General features: G+C 43.4%; 1 protein-coding gene across 7 annotated transcripts in view; it reads right to left on the reverse strand.

The window, feature by feature from the left end:
• The window catches only part of TSNARE1 (t-SNARE domain containing 1), a 478,617-nt gene that overhangs the window by 296,920 nt on the left and 161,008 nt on the right, over positions 1–20,689 (reverse strand). For all 7 annotated transcript variants that reach the window (XM_074145148.1, XM_074145150.1, XM_074145146.1 and 4 more), the window contains one exon: positions 18,438–18,507. In XM_074145148.1, the coding sequence (XP_074001249.1) occupies positions 18,438–18,507 (70 nt within the window). The remainder of the gene's footprint in view (positions 1–18,437; positions 18,508–20,689) is intronic.

The raw sequence follows: 20,689 nt of genomic DNA on the forward strand, positions 1-20,689 counted from the left end.
GATGCACTAAAGCATCAGGTTAAAGAGATTTCAGAGAGGATTTGCTTTACTACCTTCAAGTACCATAGAGGTACAGAAGGCTGGTTTTTTTCTCCCCGGAATAAAATGGGGATTGGGATGGCCTTGAGGCCAGTCGACAAGCTTTGTAGGTAAACAGAAAGGATTGTGTGGTTTTTGTTTGTTTGTCCTTGTTCTCGCCGATCTAGGTTTCAAAAGTGAGAGTTAAATGTTCTACGATAGGCACAGCTCCGACTCTGCAGCCGTGTGTTAACAGCACAAAACTGAAGAAGGGAAAATGATTAAAAAGGGATTAAAAATAATCTGCTCGTTGTTGTTTCCTACATTGAGTAATCACAGCTGTGACAAGTAAATTGGATTAAAAATTACTCCAGTCCTCAAAAAAAAACCCCAGCAAACAAACCCACAAAAATGCCCTAACCCACAACCGAAGAAAAATACAACTCATTACAAATAGTGTACAACGTTCCCAAGCTCTCTGACATTTATATACTGAACAGCACCCCTTTAAATACATAACCACCTTACTAATCTATACAAAACAATATATACCGCATACAAACCCCAGGTGAGCAGACATCTACCTATATGCCTATGCTTAGCTCAGAACTTAAAGCTTTAGTTAAGCGATCCATTTATAAAACGAGTCATCAGTGGTAACAGGGAACTAACATACTTATGAAATCGGCATTTAATTAAGAAAGCTGTAAGACATGACTATATTAAATCTTTGGGTCAGAAAACCACCAGAAAGGGTGCGCAAGAAAATAAAGTAAATTCACAACTGTAATAACTAACGATGCGCAGGATACAAATGATGAGGCAGGTAGATCAGAGCGCAGACGTGCTACTGCTTCCACCAAGGTGGAAAGTGTTGGGCTATAAAAGCCATGAAGTATATTTGCATAAGGCAAGAAAGTTCATGGAGAAAGGGAGCAATTTTCGTTAAGCCAATTGATGAGGGAGGGAAGAAGGGCATGAAAAAAGCAAACACGAATGCTTATGGGTACATATGAAAGGATGGAGTCAGCTTTCCTTATTTTTATTCAACTTTATTATGTACAGCACTTTTTCGAAGTCAGTCCTGTTCTTCATTTCACCCAGGAATTATTCAGAGTTTGTGTTTTCTAGGCATCTTTGCAATTTTACAATCGTCTTACACTGTGCCAAGGGTAGTTTAAAATGTAATATGAGGTTCTTTACTTACGTTATTTATTTTTCCTGGTTTCTCTGAACACTGTTTTGTTCTTGCTTAGGCAAACTTTGATTTCAGCTAGAAACTCTATTCCTCCATGAAAACAGGAGGCGATGGGGAAAACAGTGAGCCATTCACACACTCGTCATAAATCTCTCCTCTCTCACAATAAACAGTCCATCATGTTCCAGCTCCCCCTCACGCTGATGATTTTCCCACTCTACAAATGCCAGATTTAATGCCTCCTTCAGCTCCTACTCCCCTCTTTCTGCTTCCATTCGCACCATCATTTATGAATAAAATGCTGCCTGTATCATCATTTATTAAGCTACCACATTTTCTTGATAGGTCCAACAGTTCATACTAATGGTAATAAGACACTGTCTGTACAGAGAAACCTCAGAGAGGAACATCACATCAGAAACTGCGGAGCTTCTCCTGGGAGACTCAAGTGGAGTCTCCTTTCTAGGGCGATATTCACATATAAAACACCACGAAGCTGGCAAACCTGCCTGCTTATACTCCTCCTCTTCCCGTTTTCTTTCTGCAGGGGGTGGGGAGAGAGTTGCTATACCCTAATGTTATTTGGGTATATTCTGGCTCCCGTTGAGCTCCATCTGACTCCATAAGTGCTCCTACTCAGGTGTTAATCAACATGCAAAAGCAGCGGCTTTGGCCACAACCCAGCAAGGACAACTTCTGGTGAACAATTCAGAGCCTCCTGCATTAAAGAATCAGAGAATCACACAAAGGCAGGGGTTGGAAGGGACCTCTGGAGATCATCTAGTCCAACCCCCTGACAAAGCAGGGTCACCGAGAGCAGGCTGGACAGGAACGCATCCAGGCAGGTTTGGAATAGCTCCAGAGAAACACAACAGAATAACCAGCTCTTTGGGCCATGTCTTCATTCTCATTGCCTGTTTCTTTAACCCTAATCAGCACTGAATAATTTCTTAATGCTTGAGAAAAAGTTAGGGCTGAGCCAACAAAGTCTTATGTCTTAAACTTGACCATTCTAAGAGCTACAAAGATGATGAGGGGCCTGGAGCATCTCTCTTACGAGGAGAGGCCGAGGGACTTGGGTCTTTTTAGTCTGGAGAAGAGAAGGCTGAGGGGGGGATCTGATGAACACCCGTAAATACTTAAAGGGAGGGTGTCAGGAGGATGGGGCCAGTCTTTTTTCAGTGGTGCCCAGTAACAGGACAAGAGGAAATGGGCACAAACTTGAACATAAGAAATTCCACCTAAACATGAGGAGGAACTTCTTCACTTTGAGGGTGGTAGAGCCCTGGAACAGGCTGCCCAGAGAGGTGCTAGAGTCTTATCTCTGGAGATTTTCAAAACCCGCCTGGAAACGTTCCTGGGTGACCCTGGTCTGGCAGGGGGGTTGGACTAGATGATCTCCCCATATCATTCTGTGATTCTGTGACTCTGTGATTCCGCTGCCTAAAATCTAGGGAAAAGATCAATCTGAACACTGACAAAATTCCCTGTGAGCAGCAAACCTCCAAAGAAGAGAAGTACACTCACCACTCCGCGCAATTACACAGCAATAAATTAACTTTGCTCGGGGGTACTTGTCATTCGCCTCGAGTCCCGCAGAATATCAAGGGAGGAGAAGAGAGGCAGGCAGGGCACCGGCTCGCACTTCTCAGCAACGCTCCCCATCTGCGCAGGAATAATCTCCTTTTTGCTGAGCAGGCACAGCAGCTCATGCATAAACCAGGTCTCCCCAGCGCTCTCTGTCTCGCAGCCCCCACCAAACGCAGGGAGGGAAGCAGGTGCCTACAGACAGGTTTACGTATGTTATTTGGATGGGGAGACTGGCAAAACCTGCTCGGACCAGTCTAGAGAAAACGTACTCTCTCTGAGAAGGAAATCTGGGCAACTGCAACAAGAGATGCTCTGGCTTTCTGAGAGCTGCACAATCACTCTCATCTAGCAGCTGGATTCAGGAGTATCTTCACAAGCAAATATATGGGTTTTGCTTTTAGCAGGGTATAAGCATCACTGACAAGCACGAGCATCTCTTCTCTCCTCTCTATCCATCATCTCGCCAGCTGACAAGTGTGAGAAGAGCACTGTACATATGCATTTCATGTCTAAACAACAAAGGAAAAAAATAGGCTCAGCGGTCGTAAATGAGAGAAGATCCCAATACTAAAATATTCCATATTTAATGAATTCTACACATTTGAAAGGCAAGAGGAGGTGTATAACCCTACGACTGTATATCCTGGCTATCCACATACATAAAATGATCTCTGCTCCAGTTATTATATATGTTACCTGTATGTTGCAGGGCAAAGCAGGAGGAAAACTTCCCAGTGGCAGCAGAAACTATCGCAGCAGAATCAGTCATTGCACACCATTGGCCACAAACTGTGTTCCTCAAGCCACAGCTGTTCAATGGAAATTTAGATGAATGAAAACCCCAAATACAAATTATTTTCTTTTCATTTCATCTCCTTCGATGCCACAGTTCGCGTGTCTTTCTGGCCACTCCTCACCACAACACACAAGACATTTGGAAACACAACACGAAGTTATTACTATCAATAACTAATAAAGCGATTTAAACTGGTGAGGCCCCACCTCGAGTACTGTGTCCAGTTTTGGGTTCCCTACCACAAAAAAGACATCGAGGTGCTGGAGCGGGTCCAGAGAAGAGCAACAAGGCTGGTGAGGGGTCTGGAGAACAAGTCTTATGAGGAGAGGCTGAGGGAACTGGGGTTGTTCAGCCTGGAGAAAAGGAGGCTGAGGGGAGACCCTATCGCTCTCTACAGCTCCCTGAAAGGAGGGTGTAGAGAGGTGGGGGTCAGTCTCTTCTCCCAAGTCACAGGCGACAGGACTAGAGGAAACGGCCTCAAGTTGCGCCAGGGGAGGTTCAGGCTGGATATTAGGAAAAATTTTTTCACTGAAAGGGTTATCAGACATTGGAATGGGCTGCCCAGGGAGGTGGTTGAGGCACCATCCCTGGAAGTATTCAAAAGACAGGTTGACGTGGTGCTGGGAGACATGGTTTAGTGATGGTGTTGCATTTTGTTGTTTTGTGGGTGTTTATTTTTGTCAGCTCGGTTGATGGTTGGACAAGATGATCTTGAAGGTCCCTTCCAACCTAGAAGATTCTGTGATTTACATATATATCTAAGGGTGTCTACATAGTGTACACAGACCCACATATATATACTTTCATACACAATTTATCTACAGTTAGGTATTTGGCAAAAAAATTGATAAATACTAAAAAAATACTTGGTTATACTGCTTGAGCAGAAAGAAACCGAGCCCCAGCGGCTTCATAAAAATTAGGATGAAATAGAGCTGACATTTCCTTGGCTGTGACTAATAAGCACTGAGCAGCAGACATGACGCGTACTTGGAGCACTTCTCTCTAAGGCTATGGCCGCAGCTATATGGGTGGGACTGGGATTAGCGGGTGGCAATATTATACCCCATCTCCCAGATTCTCCTGGTTCAGTGTACAAGTGAGCTTAGATTTGAGGAGAAATGTGATCTAAAACCCCATAGCTGTCTATAGAGAGGAAGCCACCACGGGAAGAGCTGTGTTATAGAAAATAGGTGAATTTGGCCATGGGTTTTGCTTTGAGTCAGTTGTCAAAGCCAAGATGAGATCCTGGAATTAAGCTGCCTCACGTGCCATCCCCCCAGCAAAACAGACTGGATACATCAAAACACATGGAAAATATTGCCCTACATCTCTTGGCTTCTCCCTTCTCCTGCAGCAATAAGCCATGTGACATTTCCTACAGGACAGGACAGGGAAAGGCCACAGTCCTTCACCTCCACCCAAATCATCCATCTTTTGTTTTGCCAGAGGTAGAATGGGCAGAAGCATCCTGACCCTTCTCAGAGGCCATGCGTCTGTTGTGGGAACTGTGTCGGGTGACACATGCCCAGTCTGATGCCCAAAAGGATTTCCAGTGCCATAACCCCAACCACTCATCCCATGAGCATCATCAGCAGAGACCATCTTCTCATCAATCCTGTCGTCAATCCATTTGTCAAATTCCACTGTTTAAACAAAGCCAGGCAGCTCAGGAGGCACACGCACAGCCGGCAGCTTTTCGGAAAGCACCTTCCAAGTTTTCTTTTTTGTTTTATTTTTTATCAGTTCGTTATAAACCCATTTTTCCTCCCTCATCTTCCTCCCACTATGTAGAAAACCACTATGGCGAGTAAAATGCCAGCGGCAGCAAGTGCTCTTGCCGTAAAAACAGATGCTTTTTTAATTGTCCATCTCTCAGGCATAATTGAATGAAGACACACATAAAATTGACTGCAGCACATGTGTCAAGGGAGGGAGCTTTCCTCGGCTGATGCGAGAGGAAAAAAAAATCTCCGTCTACCAGCCTGATGAAATGCAGTAATTTAGCTAGATCCACTCAAATTCACTTTTCAGTGCCACAATTAGCACGGTCTGGTCCTGTAATGTAGTAACCTTTACCCTGTGAGCCAACTTACTGGTTTTATGGCTCGTTAGCAGCATGGTCACTCTGGCATAGCCAAGAAAAAGAAGAGACATATACGGATGCTGTGCTCCACGGTAAGGGAGCACCTCGGTAAAATGCACGGGCATCTGCTCACCTACTTAAAACTAACATTTCTGGTCCTATTCCAATCATATCTGCACAGGAGAAAAAGGTTATTCCTTTTTCTGGTCATTTCTTCATTGCTGGAAACCTTTTCTCTTGTCATCCCAGTCAGCTCTAGATTTAACCAGGACGCAAAGACCCTGCACTCCCAGCTCTGTGTGAAATCACATTCAATAAAGAAGATTAACACCCAGAATACTGGTTAAAAAGGATAAGAAAAAGAAAAAGAATAAAAAAGAAAAAAATTGTGGCTTCTTTTTAATTAAACTTGGTTTGCTATTTGACTGAACCTTTCATACAAGACTGCTTCCCAACTTTGTGATTAATTCACTGTAAAACCTTAAAAATTCACAAAGCTTATTTTGCCCATCTTCAAAATGGAGAAATAAAACCAGGACCTAAATTTTCAGCACTTCTACTGAGGCTTTTAAAAGGCCTGTTGCTATAGAACTGTGAAATCTTTTTACAAATGAGTCTGAAATATTATCAGCATTCCAAGAAGTAATTACAAAAGAAAAAAATATGAAATCACTATTTTTTTCCCAGTGTCCTTTACAACCTTTAAACCTAGATTTGTAATTGAAGTGCAAACTGACCTTTATAAACTGTTCAGCATCGCTAAAATACATTATTCTACAGGGCTTGGGGGAATTTGCCATGCTCAGCAATTCAATAATCTCACTTTCTTTCATTTATGTTCTTCAGACAATGTGACATAGCTGGATTTTCCCTCTACTCCAGACGCAAATCAAGCCGGAGAGGCTGAGGAGCTTTATCAACACTATAATCTAAATCTCCTGTCAACTTGAAGATGTAACCTGCTTTTTGGCAAATAACTCAGCTGTTTTGCCCACCTTCTCAAACATTTCAGCAGCTACTACTAACCTATATTCAATCCCATTTGAAATCTGCTGGCTCAGATGGTTAAATGGCCCATGTACAGAAATGATACATCATCACCAGTTCAGCCACCTGAGATGGTTTTGTCTCTAAGCTTGCCATATAATTACAGAATCATAGAATTGTTTAGGTTGGAAAAGACCTTTAAGGTCATCAAGTCCAACCATTAACCCAGTACTGCCAAGTTATCACTAAACCATGTCCCTCAGCACCACACCTACCAGTCTTCTAAATACCTCCAGGGATGGTGACTCCACCACTTCCCTGGGCAGCCTCTTCCAATGTTTGATAATCCTTTATGTGAAGAAATCTTTCCTAATATCCAACCTAGACCTCTCCTGGTACAACTTGAGGCCATTTACTCTTGTCCTATCGCTTGTTACTTGGGAAAAGAGATCAACCCCCACCTCTCTACACCCTCCTTTCAGGTAGTTGTAGAGAGCGAGAAGGTCAACCCTCAGCCTCCTTTTCTCCAGGCTGAACAACCCTTCAGCTCCCTCAGCTGCTCCTCATAAGACTTGTGCTCCAGACCCCCCACCACCTCCTTTGCCCTTCTCCGGGCATGCTCCAGCACCTCAATGTCTTTCCTTGTAGTGAGGGGCCCAAAACTGAACACAGTATTTGAGGTGCAGAATTTGCAATGCAAAGCTGTGTGTCTGCTCCTTCCTTCCATCAGGGACAGGTTCACCTGAATAAGTGACACTGATTTACGTCTCCCCATCCCGCAGGCAGCACTGCTTGTGTCGATCAACCTTATGGCAACCTGCACCCCTTTCCTTTTATATCTTTGTTTAATCATCCCAATCTCTGAAATCCTGCATAAAGCCATGCTCAAAAAGGCACCTAGAAGTAGCAAGCTTACTACCATGGATCAGCTCCATATTATTTTTGGCCATACCCAGGATTTTTCAGTTTGCACCTCTTGGGAGCCAGCACCAGAAAAAAAAGCTGCTGCTCTTTCTTCTCCTGCTATGTTTGCATTTCTCTTCCACCCCAGGTTTTGCCTCCAAGAAGCAAGACTGGACTCCAGCCACAATCACCTCCTCTCAAGGCAACAGATTTCTCCAGTTTTCACCCAAAAGGGAGGATATTATAATTTCAACACCATCCAAAAGGGTGTTAGACAAGACTTTGGCGCACACGGTTACCGTTTCCTGCAGCTTAAGAGAAAGGGAAGGAGAAATTCAGTTGAAACAAAACTCTCATTCAACGCTGTAGCCTTTGGATGCTTTAACAAGTTTCTTTCTTTGTCTGCACCTTTCGTAACGTGGTTATTGCCATGGGACCAAGCGCACAGCTCGCATGGTACTCAAGCACTCAAACTTTATCGGACTGTTTACTGTTGCAAAGTGCAGGGGTCGCATGTACAGTCCTAACCTTCTGGAGTTATCTACTGTATTAATATTAATAAAATAACTTTTAAAGGAGGACGAAAATTCCTCCTCGTCTAGCTTAACCCCTAAGGATGTGCACTGGGGAACTAAGACTAGGGTTTTTTTCCTCATTACCTTAAATCTAGAAAGAAAAGTCCCATTCTGTGACACTGCAATCTAGGAAAGAGGCATGATATAACTTGTTCATTATTCTGCAAGACCGGATGCATGAAGATCACAGGATGCGAACAGGCAAGCTCTCCATGTACAAAATTGCATCTGTGTTTTGTGAACACTGGGAGAGAGAATATAAGGAGACAGTAATATAAAACGTCCTGGTAAACTCACATAATCCCCTTGAGGTTTGACTTTCTTCAAAATAAAACTCACGTTTGTCGAACACTTGACCTTCAGCTTGGTTACTCAAGGAGAGGTCGTGGACCCATGGCTGATCACAAGCGTTTTCTGGAATAAATCTGCTAAGCCACGGACTAAATTCCAAAAGCTGAGACATTACTAACAACCAATAAATCCTATATTAAAATTATCATTTCTTTAAAGAAGCCATGGCTTCTCTTTTCTTTGTTGTTTTTATCTGGCATTATTCACTTCTCTTCCTCCACAACATTTTCCCAAAGCGTATCCTCATGTGACTTATCTAGTTCCACTTCAAACAAGGCAGAGAAAGGGGTTTGAACCTTTGAGATTTCAGAGAAGGACAACGAAGCCAGTGAGGGGTCTGGAGAACAAGTCTTATGAGGAGCGGCTGAGGGAGCTGGGGTTGTTCAGCCTTTAGAAAAGGAGGCTGAGGGGAGACCTTCTTGATCTCTACCACTGCCTGAAAGGAGGGTGTAGAGAGCTGGGGTCAGTCTCTTTCCCCAAGTAACAAGTGATGGGACAAGAGGAAACGGCCTCAAGTTGCACCAGGAGAGGTTTAGACTGGATATTAGGAAAAAAATCTTCACAGAAAGGATTATCAAACATTGGAAGAGGCTGCCCAGGGAAGTGGTGGAGTCACCATCCCGGGAGGGATGACATGTAGATGTAGTGCTAAGGGACATGGTTTAGTGGTAACTTGGCAGTGCTGGGTTAACAGTTGGACTTGATGATCTTGAGGGTCTCTTCCAATCAAAAAGATTCTACGATGCTATTATTTCCTTCTGATCTCCAATTGTTTCTCTCTGGAAGCGTTACTTCCCAAAAGCCATCTCCTTACTCAGTTAAAACATCTGATGCCCACACAAATTGCCTAAAGATCTGATTAACCCTTGGTGGTGCCTCCAGCGATGTGAAGATGAGTGTCTCTGCACAGAACGTTTATTATGGCCCTCACAGACCATGGGGTGAAAGGACTCATCCATTAGAGCACTGCAGTGAAAAAACATTAGCAACATTAGCAAGCCAGGGTGACTTCTCCACCAAGCAACAGCTCAGTAGATCCTCATAGTCCTCTCTGAGACTGGACTCTACTTTTTTTTCTTTCCTTTTTTTTTTCCCCCTCCAACCCAGCATCCAGAGGATGCTAATTGCATCCACAGATTGCCTGCAGAAACATAACTGAACAGATCAGCCAAAGACACAGATCATAACAAACCTCATTGCCGTTGACGGGGCCGCTGCTCCTGGCTCTACGGCCAGCATAAGACTCGGGGAATAAATGAGACCTTAGACAAAGCCAAGAGAAGTATTCCAATAAACAGTAGCGTGTTTGGATTAGCGTGTCAGACCCCTGAAGGACTCCAGGGCAGAATGGATGCTCAGCCCTGACAACCGCGCACTCCACGCCTGCATACATGAATTATTAAACAAACTTCATCCCACAGGTCCCTCCAGTCAATCAATATCAACTGCATCGCTGAATGTGTAACTTCAGGCACAAAAACGTACCGTAAACACGCAGCCGTCCTGTCCCCCCTGCTCCAGGAATTGGGTTTTTTTGGTCTCAGAGAGTTTACAAAACTTGTGCTTCTCCATCCAGAGGCAAGTCGCTCCAATCAGCATCTCAAGTTGTAAAATAATCTTCCTGCCCATGGATATTTCAGCCCAAATAAAAAAAAAAAATAAAAATAAATATTTGCCCTCTGCAGGCTATGCTAACAGAATGTGAACTCCTCTTTCACTCTCTCTAACTCTGCAGGAGGAAAGAGGCAAAATAGTTGAAGTTGTTTTGGCTTTTCTGGGGGGGAGGTAGGATGACTGTTGCTGTGTTGACTCAAAATGCTAATCTTTAATCTATTCAAATATCACATTTCATTTCCAATACATGGGAATGGCAAAAGTAGTAAAACCATAATTGAAAAGCTAATATTTTGGCTAATAATAGAAGGGGAGATCTGCATATTTTCCATTGATTAAGCTCAGAAAGGCTTCTGAAAAATTAGTAAAAGTATTGCTGTTATCATGGTGGTCCATGAGCTGGAAAGGGAGGGAGCCGTTTATTCTAGTTATTTATTCCTCCTGCTGTCACCCACGAAACAAATAAGTGTGAGTTCAGCATTTCCCAGATAGACATCTTAGAATAAATTTATTAAAAGACTAAGCATGACAGTATTTTTGCACATGGCAATATCCAGCTACCCTTCTGCTAGCGTAAAATTTTCTTGCTAGAAATAGAGCGCTTGCTGGAGGATGCAGTTGCCTTCCAAAATGGGAGTGTCCACTTGTCACCTGAGGCACCAAATTAAAATGGGTGCATGGGGTGGGGAGAAGGCTTACGGTTACAAAGTCCAGTCGCTGGCAGATGACAACAGTCACAGCTCTCTTTACACAGACCTGTGCTCTGAATGGCATAAAGACCGTGGGATGTTATTGCAGACCCTATTTCACAGAATGATATGGTGTTGGAAGGGACCTCTGGAGATCATCTAGTCCAACCCCCCGCCAAAGCCGGGTCACCCAGAGCAGGCTGGACAGGAACGCATCCAGGTGGGTTTTGAAGATCTCCAGGGAAGGAGACTCCACACCGTCTCTGGGCAGCCTGTTCCAGGGCTCTGCCACCCTCAAAGGAAAGAAGTTCCTCCTCATGTTGAGATGGAATTTCCCATGTTCCAGCTTGTGACCATTGCCCCTTGTCCTGTCACCAGGCACCATTGAGAAGAGCCTGACCCCATCCTCTTGCCACCCACCCTTTAGCTATTGCTCAGCATTGATGAGATCCCCTCTCAGTCTTCTCTTCTCCAGGCTGAACAGCCCCAGGTCTCTCAGCCTTTCCTCATCAGAGAGATGCTCCAGTCTGTTGATCATCTTTATAGCCTCCACTGGACTCTTTCCAGTAGTTCCCTGTCCTTCTTGAACCAGAAGGCCCAGAACTGGATGTAGTATTTCCTTGGAACGAGCATGGAAACGCCTGCGTTCATGCTGTGTTAACCAACTTCTCTTCTTTCTCGCCTGGAGGTGTTACAGCCATGGTGTTTAATAAGCGGGACATAAAGCTCATGGGCAAATGTGCAGACTGGAGATGGGAAGGCTGGGGCTCCCATACATCCCAGTTTTCACCTGCAGAGACACCAGCAATGAGCGGGCTCCCATGGTCTTTCCTTGACTCACCATCTCACTGAGGAGAGATCAGAAATTGCGAGCTCACACATTAAAGCATGAAAAAAATGACATAAGAAGCAGCAGCAGTAAGAGACCTTCAAGAGGAGATAGTTGGTTATCCCCCAGTTGCCATCTTTTCTTGTCCCCGTGTTTGCATCTCCTGGAGTATCCTTCATTTGTCACAAATAACTAAATCATTCCTCCATCACTTCATGGCCTAAAATTCACAGCCTATTTCCAAAGGCTGATAACTTGACGTGGGAAGATGCTATTTTTTTTGGCCAAGGTTTCTGGCCATCTCAGACCTCTGGCAAGGGCAATTTGGGAGTAAAACACTGAAAAGAAAAACTTCTCTGACAGATTGATTTGTAGTGACCATTAGAAACTGTTCAGGCATGCGAAGGGATCCTCCAAGGACCTCTCTAAGCAGGGAAGGTGGTCAAAAGCAGATGAATTTATCATCATTGGAGAGTTCTGCAGTTCATCACCAGCTTTTGTAATTTATCAGAGAGATGTCACATATCTGGAGCTCTGGGATTCTTAAGGGTGAGATCTGTCACATAAATACAGTTATTAATGCGGCAAGTGTATTATACGGTTAAATGCAAATATTGCAATCTGGCAACCCATTTTCACTGCCAAACCTGGAAGGTTTTTCATGTCAGAAATAGATGCCAGCAGCGATAAATGGAGGGTAGATAAAGTTAATCCGACCGCTTTGAGTTGAACAGGGAAGGTATTACTTTGAAGGGTTTAACATATTAATGGAATCAAAACGACATTTCAAAATATTTATGGAAATCTCTTTTTTTTTCCCCCAAAGCTTATACAAGCAGTATAACAAAACCATATAAAATATTATTAAATCCTACCCTTAATTAAACATGCTGACACTTAAAAGCTTCTGTCTGGTTTACTTTAAAAAAAATATCTCCTTTCAGTAAATTACAACTTTAAAACATCTTTCTGCTCTAAATGAATCTGCATTCCAGAGGAATTTAAACCTTTTTAACAGAAGCTTTTTTAAAAAAATAGTTTTTTGAAACTATACCTCCAACTTATCAAACATCAGGGTAAGACAGGAAAGGAAAAAGGAAACAATATGCATAAATGATAAAATGAACTGAGATAAAAGCCTTTATTGTTTTATGTCAGTTCAGAAAAGCTGAGGGGCGTGGATTCATCCGCCTCCCCAGGAGGTTGGTGAGGCTCCTAGCCATGAGGACAACCGTTCAGCATTCCTGGAGCACCTGCAGAGGAAGCTCGGCATGTCTGAAGGTCATTTCAGTCCAGCTAAAGTACGAATGGCCCCATAACTCGCAAAAAATCCAAGGGTTGGTTATGCTTCTTACTTTAATACCAGTATAGATGGGAAGAAACTGAGTTGTCTCGATCACTCAGCCTGAAGGTAAACCACCAGTGACAATTCTCCCCTTTGATTCAGGGGGACACCTAGTGTCACTTGAGATGTCCTAGGGTCCCACCAGACTTTGAGCTGTCATTACAGAAGTGACTTAACACCAAGTCCTGCGCCAAAACTGCCAGGCCCACATGTGCATCTCAGACACATTGGGGCATCTCGGTAGCTGTAAGAGTCATCTATCTTACCAGGATGAGCTGAAGCTTGACAGATCCCACAGATGGAGCTCACGTAGACACCTACCTTTAGGTGTCTTATCCATAACGAAGGTGATATGAACAACCAGTGTCAAGCATGCACCATGGCTGGGTCCAATCCGTTGTAGACTTAATGACTATATCCTGAAGGCCAAAGTATTTCAAAAGTGCTTCCAGAAATCCAGCAAACCACCTCGGACTGAGCCTGAGCAAACTGAAGTGCTCGTTGCCATTCTTCAGTTGACTTTCGCTGTTCAGAGAGGCTTCAAGCTTGGACAGGGATGTTGTTCCTCCCGAGAGCACCCCGAATAAGGTACTCTGCATATGTTGCATTGGTGGTGCTTCGCCATAGGTATGACTTCATTTCAGGGTTTGATGGCAAAATAAACTGAGGAAGGGATTTTACTCACCCCAAAAAAAATTCTCTGGTGACGTGGCACATCACCTGGGAAAAGGTGAGGAAGATGGAGCTCCCAGCCAAGAATATGGCAAACCATCTATGCATTTTGGCACAATTTGCATGCCCAAGGAAAACGAGTGCCCTGTGAGGTTTGGCCAACAGGCAGGTATGAGCAGCAACACAAAAACTGCACTTTTGGCCCCTTCCAGGACCGTTGCCTTTGTCTCACCCCGAAACAGCTCAGATCTCAAACTGAGCTTTCCATTTGGAAAATCCTTTGAAACTTCTTTGCAGTCCTGCAACATCATCAGTTCTGCTGCATAGCCCTAATAAAATCATTAAAGTATTAGACATCAAAAAGCGTCAGCGTTTTGCAGACAGTGTTCACTTCATACATGTATATATCTCGTATATATATTTTCACTAATACTGCTCAGATGTGACACTCAGGCTGTGGCCACGGGAATTCTCTGCTGTGGACCATCTTAAATAGGATTCAAAGACAGGAGGATCCTTCTGGGTTCTCTGGTAATGATCTTCTAGACATCTGGTCTAGTGGAAGATGTTCCTGCCCATGGCAGGGGGGTTGGAACTAGATGTGCTTTAAGGTCCCTTCCAGCCCAAACCATCATATGATTCTAGAATTTTTCCAAGGGAATGGAGGGGTGTTATAATAAAGAGCACTGACTATTGTCATATCACTTCTATCAGAAAAGGAGATTTATTTTCACACACTGTACAGATGTAGAGCTGAGCCCTCTCTCAGCTGCAGAAAAAAAACTCCCTACATATTTCTATAATGTGCACATTTTTGTAAAAAATAATGTCGATGGGAGAAGGGAGGTGGAAGCCAAAATTCGAGCTTTTCCTCAAATCAGGAGAAATCAAAACGTTTCACAGTACAGACACACTCAAAAATCTCATCAGTGCTAAAAGCCCCAAAAATATCCTTTTCATAACTCCTCCCTAAAAAGGCAAATTCTCCTGCTAGTGACTGGTAAAGGATCCAAAAATGCCACAGAATGAAGACTCCTGGGCTACATCCCAGACACACTTTAAAAATGGTAGTAAGACATGACTGTGACTCAATGCAATGTTGTCCTTGACCTTGGACCTCCAATGAGCTATGGCCAAATGTCCAGTGAGGAGATACACTCCTCAATGAGGTGAGCAATGGAGGAAGCCTCGTTTGGAGAGCATGGATCGCTGCTATGGTCAACCAGCCTCCACAGAAAGGGCATCAAGGACCCTTCATGCCTCTAAATGCTCAGTCTCATGACTTAAAGGAAGTTGTCAAATGCTACTTGCAACCTGACCAACCACCTTTCTTTTCTTGAGGTCACAGTAAGACTGGGTCAGGTTGTAAAAAAATGAAAAATGGAAAACTTTTTATTTTTCCTAAAAAAAACCCCCACTGGCTTTACCTTTTTTCTTATTAAACTTTGTTCTCAGGAAAAAGAAAAATAAATCTGGTGGTACACAGGGAACCTTTATCCTCATGGTACCATTAAAAGGGAATGCCTCTGGAGCCAAGACCATGTGTTCAGCTGGGCAAAGGCATCCTTCACCCTTGATGTGTTGGGTCAGTAATCAACAAACATGGGCAAGACTGATACTGGGAGAGCATATCCTACTTCACAGAGCGTTTCCCAGGATACAGGAATGCTTTCATTTCCAGCCCCTTTTTTCAGGATGTTGGGAGACAAACTAGACATACTTACTCACAAGAATAGAGTCTGTTTTTCACTGTGTTTCTTAGAGGCAGTGATTTATCTGGGCATTTAAGTTTATTTGCCTAAATTAAAAGCTAGTCACCTTCAGTGACTAAAGTCGGAGAAACCCCTCATCCCAAATCCTCTGGCTAAAGAGACAGATAAATTCCTTGGGAGTTTGGATTATTAAACCAAAGGTCAGGAAAAAAACCACACAACAGTCAATTTTTCTTGCAACATATTGGTACTTAACAAGCTGTTTGTAGCCAAGCATCACTGGAGAAAGCTGTAAGTGTTGCCTACTGATCCCAGCTCCATCCACCTTTTTTCCTTTTGATCCCATTCCCTTCCCAATTAATCCAGGGTCGGTTGCATTCAGCAAACTCCACCTAGAGCTTATTACGGGTGTTTATGTTTCACTTCTCAGGACTTTCAGCTCCAAGCTCATAGCACATGAGTATCTGTGCTGGCTCTGGGAAGATCATTGACCAAGATCCTACACTGTTGGGTCTCATATATACCCTACTCACACATCCACAGCCAAGTCTGTCTCCCTGACTAAAACTGGCACTCCATTTGGGATGAACTCTCCCAAATTCACTTGCCACAGGTAGAGTCCTTATTCTGAATGCCTCCACTATCAAAGGGAGAGAAACCATTTCAGTAGGGAGTGGGAGTAGCCCAATTTGTTAGAAGCCTGCCCTCATCCGAAGCCCTTGTAAGTCCTGGGCATAAGAGGCAGAAAATCTGCATGAATTTGAAAAGCAGTCAGGCACTTGGTTTTTTTTTTCTGTTTTAGGAGGACCCCACAGGTAGAAAAGCAAACGCTTTTGCAGTATATGGACTATGGTAGCTAAATGTCCTATGTGGCAGGGCCACCATTCACCATGAACCCCTGTTCCCAAATATTCTGCCTCCCCTCGCCTGCCTAACATCCTCATTTTAGGCAGAGTGATAGTATGACAGTAGAGAGTGCGGCAATTTTACTATTTAGATACTATTTTCATAGTTACTATCTTTTTTTTTCTAATAGCCAAGGCTATAAACCTACCAAATGTTCACTCGTTGCTCCCCAACCACCTTCCAAGTTAGAGGATGCTCAAGGAGAAACATGCATCAACCTTTGAAGGGAAGGGATCAAGTGACAAAGGAGGAAGATGAAGCCCTGATTTGCAGCCGGGGGAAGCAGAAAGCACTGCCTCAAAGGTCTCACCTGAAGAGCTGACCCTCTGCTTGCTCCCGAACACAGAGATATATGCGGCACTGCCAGCTCTCGTGATTCATGGCATCAGCTTTTTGCTGGTGCAGCTCTCGTGAGAGACGGGCAGAGACGCTTACAGAGCGCCCAAGGCTGTTTGCACGCATCTGGCGATGAAATCGGGGGCAATGCGAAGGACGCACCAGTGTTAGGACAGGACGAAAGGATGGGAGGATTGAGGAGAAGACAGTTCTTGGTCCTCTTCTGCTCGGCACCCTGCAACTGTTCGGTCCAGAGATGCAATGAGGGAAATGGGAGAAATCAGGGGAGACCTTCTGCTAGAACGTGGGGAGAGGGGATGAACCAGGAGGGTGGAAGGAGACAGCCAGAGGAATTCTGACAGGGGCAGGGAAGCACGGTTAAAACAAAAATAAGCTGCATTTAGCTATGTGGACAATTAATGATAATTCCGAGATCAAAAATAATTATTGCAATTAGTGCATTATGGATCTATTTACGTAACGGCTCAGGAAAGAAGAAAATTATCTAGGCATGTTTTTGAAGTGCTCTGAGGAGTAAAGGAATTGATTCTTAAATGTAAAAAGAGACGACTAGTTCAGGAGCGCACACACAATAGCTGCTCTGCAGGATAGAAAGGCTTTCCTGGGTTAAGGATCTCCCGCAGCAACTGGGGTGGTTTATGCCACAAATAATTTTGTACATGTAAACATCTTTCCTGATTACATCGATCTCCACAGCCTGACTTTTTACTCTTACATCCTCTCCAACCTCCTAAATTTAGTTCCAAATCTTTTCGCTATTATTACTATTACTATTTTTAATCCCCAAGTTTGCAAAACAGAGTGCATGTGAATTAGGGCAGATCTGATGCCCTGATGAAAGCAACGGATTGGAGAGAGGAGGAGAGAGACTGCAAACCAGTCTGAGAGTTTGCATCGCATTGGGAAGGTCGCTCGAGTCCATCAGGCAAATTACAGCGCATAAAGCCAATATAAAGGAATAGAAAAGAGAAATAGAAACCAAATTCTCCCCTTTGTTCGCAGCCAAATCTCAGCAGGAGCTGCAGTCCCAGGCACAAAAATCAGAGCCACATCCCAAGCGCTTCATCTTTGCCTGCAAGCTGCATTGAGGGAAGCAGCTTTAATAAATTGCGCTACATTTGGAAAAGCCATTTTAATTCTCTAATTAGCATGCATACAATGAAAACTAACTGCGCGTGTTTGTGTATACACATATCTAGAAGGGAAAGCTTAATGAACTGTAGCTACTGCAAGTGCAACTGAAGTTTCATTTTCTCACTGTTGTGCCACGTGACACAGATTTCAATACCACAACACACTTTTCCACCTATAAAATATCTTTTTGCTCCTTCTCTTTTTTTTCCCCCCTCTTAGATTCATAGTCTTTGGCAAAAGGGGATGGGTGGAGGGAGGTGGAAGGGGAGGGAAAAAGCTACAGAAGCACCGTACTCTAACTTCACATTAAGAAGATAAAAAACCCCAACCCCAAAACAAAAAAAAACCCGCAACAAAAAACAACAACACACACACAACCACAGAAAACCCTCTTTTCACTGTGGGCCATCATTTTCTGTTATCTTCCTACCATTCTCTGCCACCTGAAATCAGCACCAGCAAAGCTCTATACGATCAATACACGTCCTACCATCATTAATCACCGACAGAAAGGAACAAAATGAAGTGAGCCTGACCAAAAAAAAAAAAAAAAAGCATCCAGCTATAAAAAACAGGACAGAAGAAAGGGTGAGGATAGATCAGGGAAAAAAAAAAAAAAAAAAAAAGAAAAGGCTGGGACAAAGAGAGATCCGCAGCAATTCAAAACCAACTCACAGTCCATCCTGCAGCTCTTGAGTATCGTTTGATGTCCCCAGAGATCGAAGGCTTCTTTCCAGAGAGGTCACTGTCAACAGCAGAGTAAGACAAGATAAAGCAGCAGTACACTTTTTCAGAGGATAAAAACACATTGGATTTTCATTTGTTTGTCTTTTAATTTAATTTTAAACAATACGATGAATTAGTGTTTGGACAAGTAACTCATGAGACAAAGGGGACAACATCTAGCAACAGCCATCACCCCGAAAAGGATAAACTGGGTCCCTTGGATGCATAAATGATGAGCCCGTGTATCATGGGCCATGACACGATGGGGTATGACTCCTTGTGACAGCAAGAAAACCTCCATTCCATAAAGCTTGCACAGATCTCTGACTCCTCTAGCCCCAAACTTTCTAACTCTTAATCTTACAGCAACCACATGAAATTCCCAGGGCTGGAGGCAGTTGTGTTTTCTGCCAGGAGATTGGACCAGCTCTTTTGGGAGTGGAAAACCACTGCTTATCCTCCTCTGGAGATCCATGCCTTCAGGCCCCACAGAACCACGCATGGAGCATCTCCAGCTGAAAAAAGAGGCAAGAAATTGCATAATAACTATTAATTGCTCTGAATAGCCATTAAGAGGCAGAACATTGTTGTCCATTCTGATATCTTCTATCTCATGGGTCAAGATTTTAATATTCAAAATCTTTTCTATGTTTCATCCCAATAAAATGGGGTGCTTCGTTGTGATCATCTCCTGTGCCTAAGCTAGGGAGTTTCTTGGGCTTTTCCATCAGGAGAGGAAAATACTCTAAGATCAGCTTGAAATGGGAAATATGGCTTGTTTTGCAATGCACAGTGAATTCAAACTCAAGAAATATATATCTGTGTATAAAAAAGTGGCAGAAATCTAGGAGTACTATTACCTTTTTACACCCTTGAAAGTTCACTGTCTCAAATTCCACTACCTTTGGACTTCACATATCAAGTATAAAAAGTACTTCAAGATCTTCCACAATAGAAGATGCTAAATAAGTGATATTCTTAATATTTACATGTGGGATTTTCTCAGGACGCTTCCAGCTGTAAAAACTCTTAACTCACTATCAGTCACACTTCAGTATTTAAAGAAGGAAAAAAAAATAGATTAAAACTTGGCTTAATTATTTCCATAGAAATTTAAGAAATCCTCTTTTTTAACGACTCCGCAGACTTAGACTTGGCTTGTAACTTTGAACAAGTCACTAATATTTTTCCACTGGTGGACAAAATCCCTTCTCTCTTTTGGCCTTCCCTGGGTTGACACCAAAAGTTTTCAAACAGCATAAAAAGTAACTGATGTGCCTGGACAACACGAGTATTAAAAAAACCTTGAATATCGCCATATATTTTCACCCCACTTGTTAGATCTCAATAACAGATTTTAGTGTAGAATTTGGTGATTCAGAAAGATAAAGCCTCAAGGAATTGTCTATAACTGAGCTAATAATTATTATCCTTTGCTGGACACACAATGTTTTAAAGAATCAATTGAGAGTTTTCACTAATAACCACTTGCTTCTCTGGGAGAACAGCATCGATCCTGCAGAGATCCCACTGATATTATAATTCCCTCTCGTCCCTCCTCCTCAATCCTAACAAATCGATCTCCTGCGCAATCTTTACACTGTCTGTTTCAGAGACAAATTTTGCATCATCTAAAAACACATCTGGGCCCATCAACCCTTTGGGACACAGCAGAGCATGGTCCTTAGAGAATGGACAAGAAGTCAAGGTAGAGAAAGCCTTTCGGTGCTCACTGAATTTCTAAGAAGGTGTTAATGTCATATGGGCAACTCCAGAAGGGAACTGGTAGGCTAAAAACTCCAGAAAACAGTAGCTACGGCATAGATTCATAGAATGGTTAGAGTTTGGAAGGGACCTTAAGGTCATTGAGTTCCAACTCCCCTGCCATGAGCAGAGACACCTCCCACTAGACCAGGTTGCTCAAAGCCCCATCCAGCCTGGCCTTGAACACTTCCAGGGATGGGGCAGCCACAGCTTCTCTGGACAACCTGTTCCAGCATCTCTCTAACCTGAGCTACAAAATCAGGACAATTCAAAGTGAAAATTGCTCTCTTGGCATCTACCTAACAAAGGAAGAGGAGCTCGATGGAAGACAGACCCGATACGCAGGCGGTTCCCGGCAAAAACAGCACAGACCTTTGCTGCTGCCTGCTTTGGAGAAGAACAGAGTAGGAAGCAGTTTTGCTGCTCCACAAAACTGT

The sequence above is a fragment of the Numenius arquata genome, chromosome 3, assembly GCF_964106895.1.
Source record: "Numenius arquata chromosome 3, bNumArq3.hap1.1, whole genome shotgun sequence".
NCBI lineage: Eukaryota > Metazoa > Chordata > Aves > Charadriiformes > Scolopacidae > Numenius > Numenius arquata.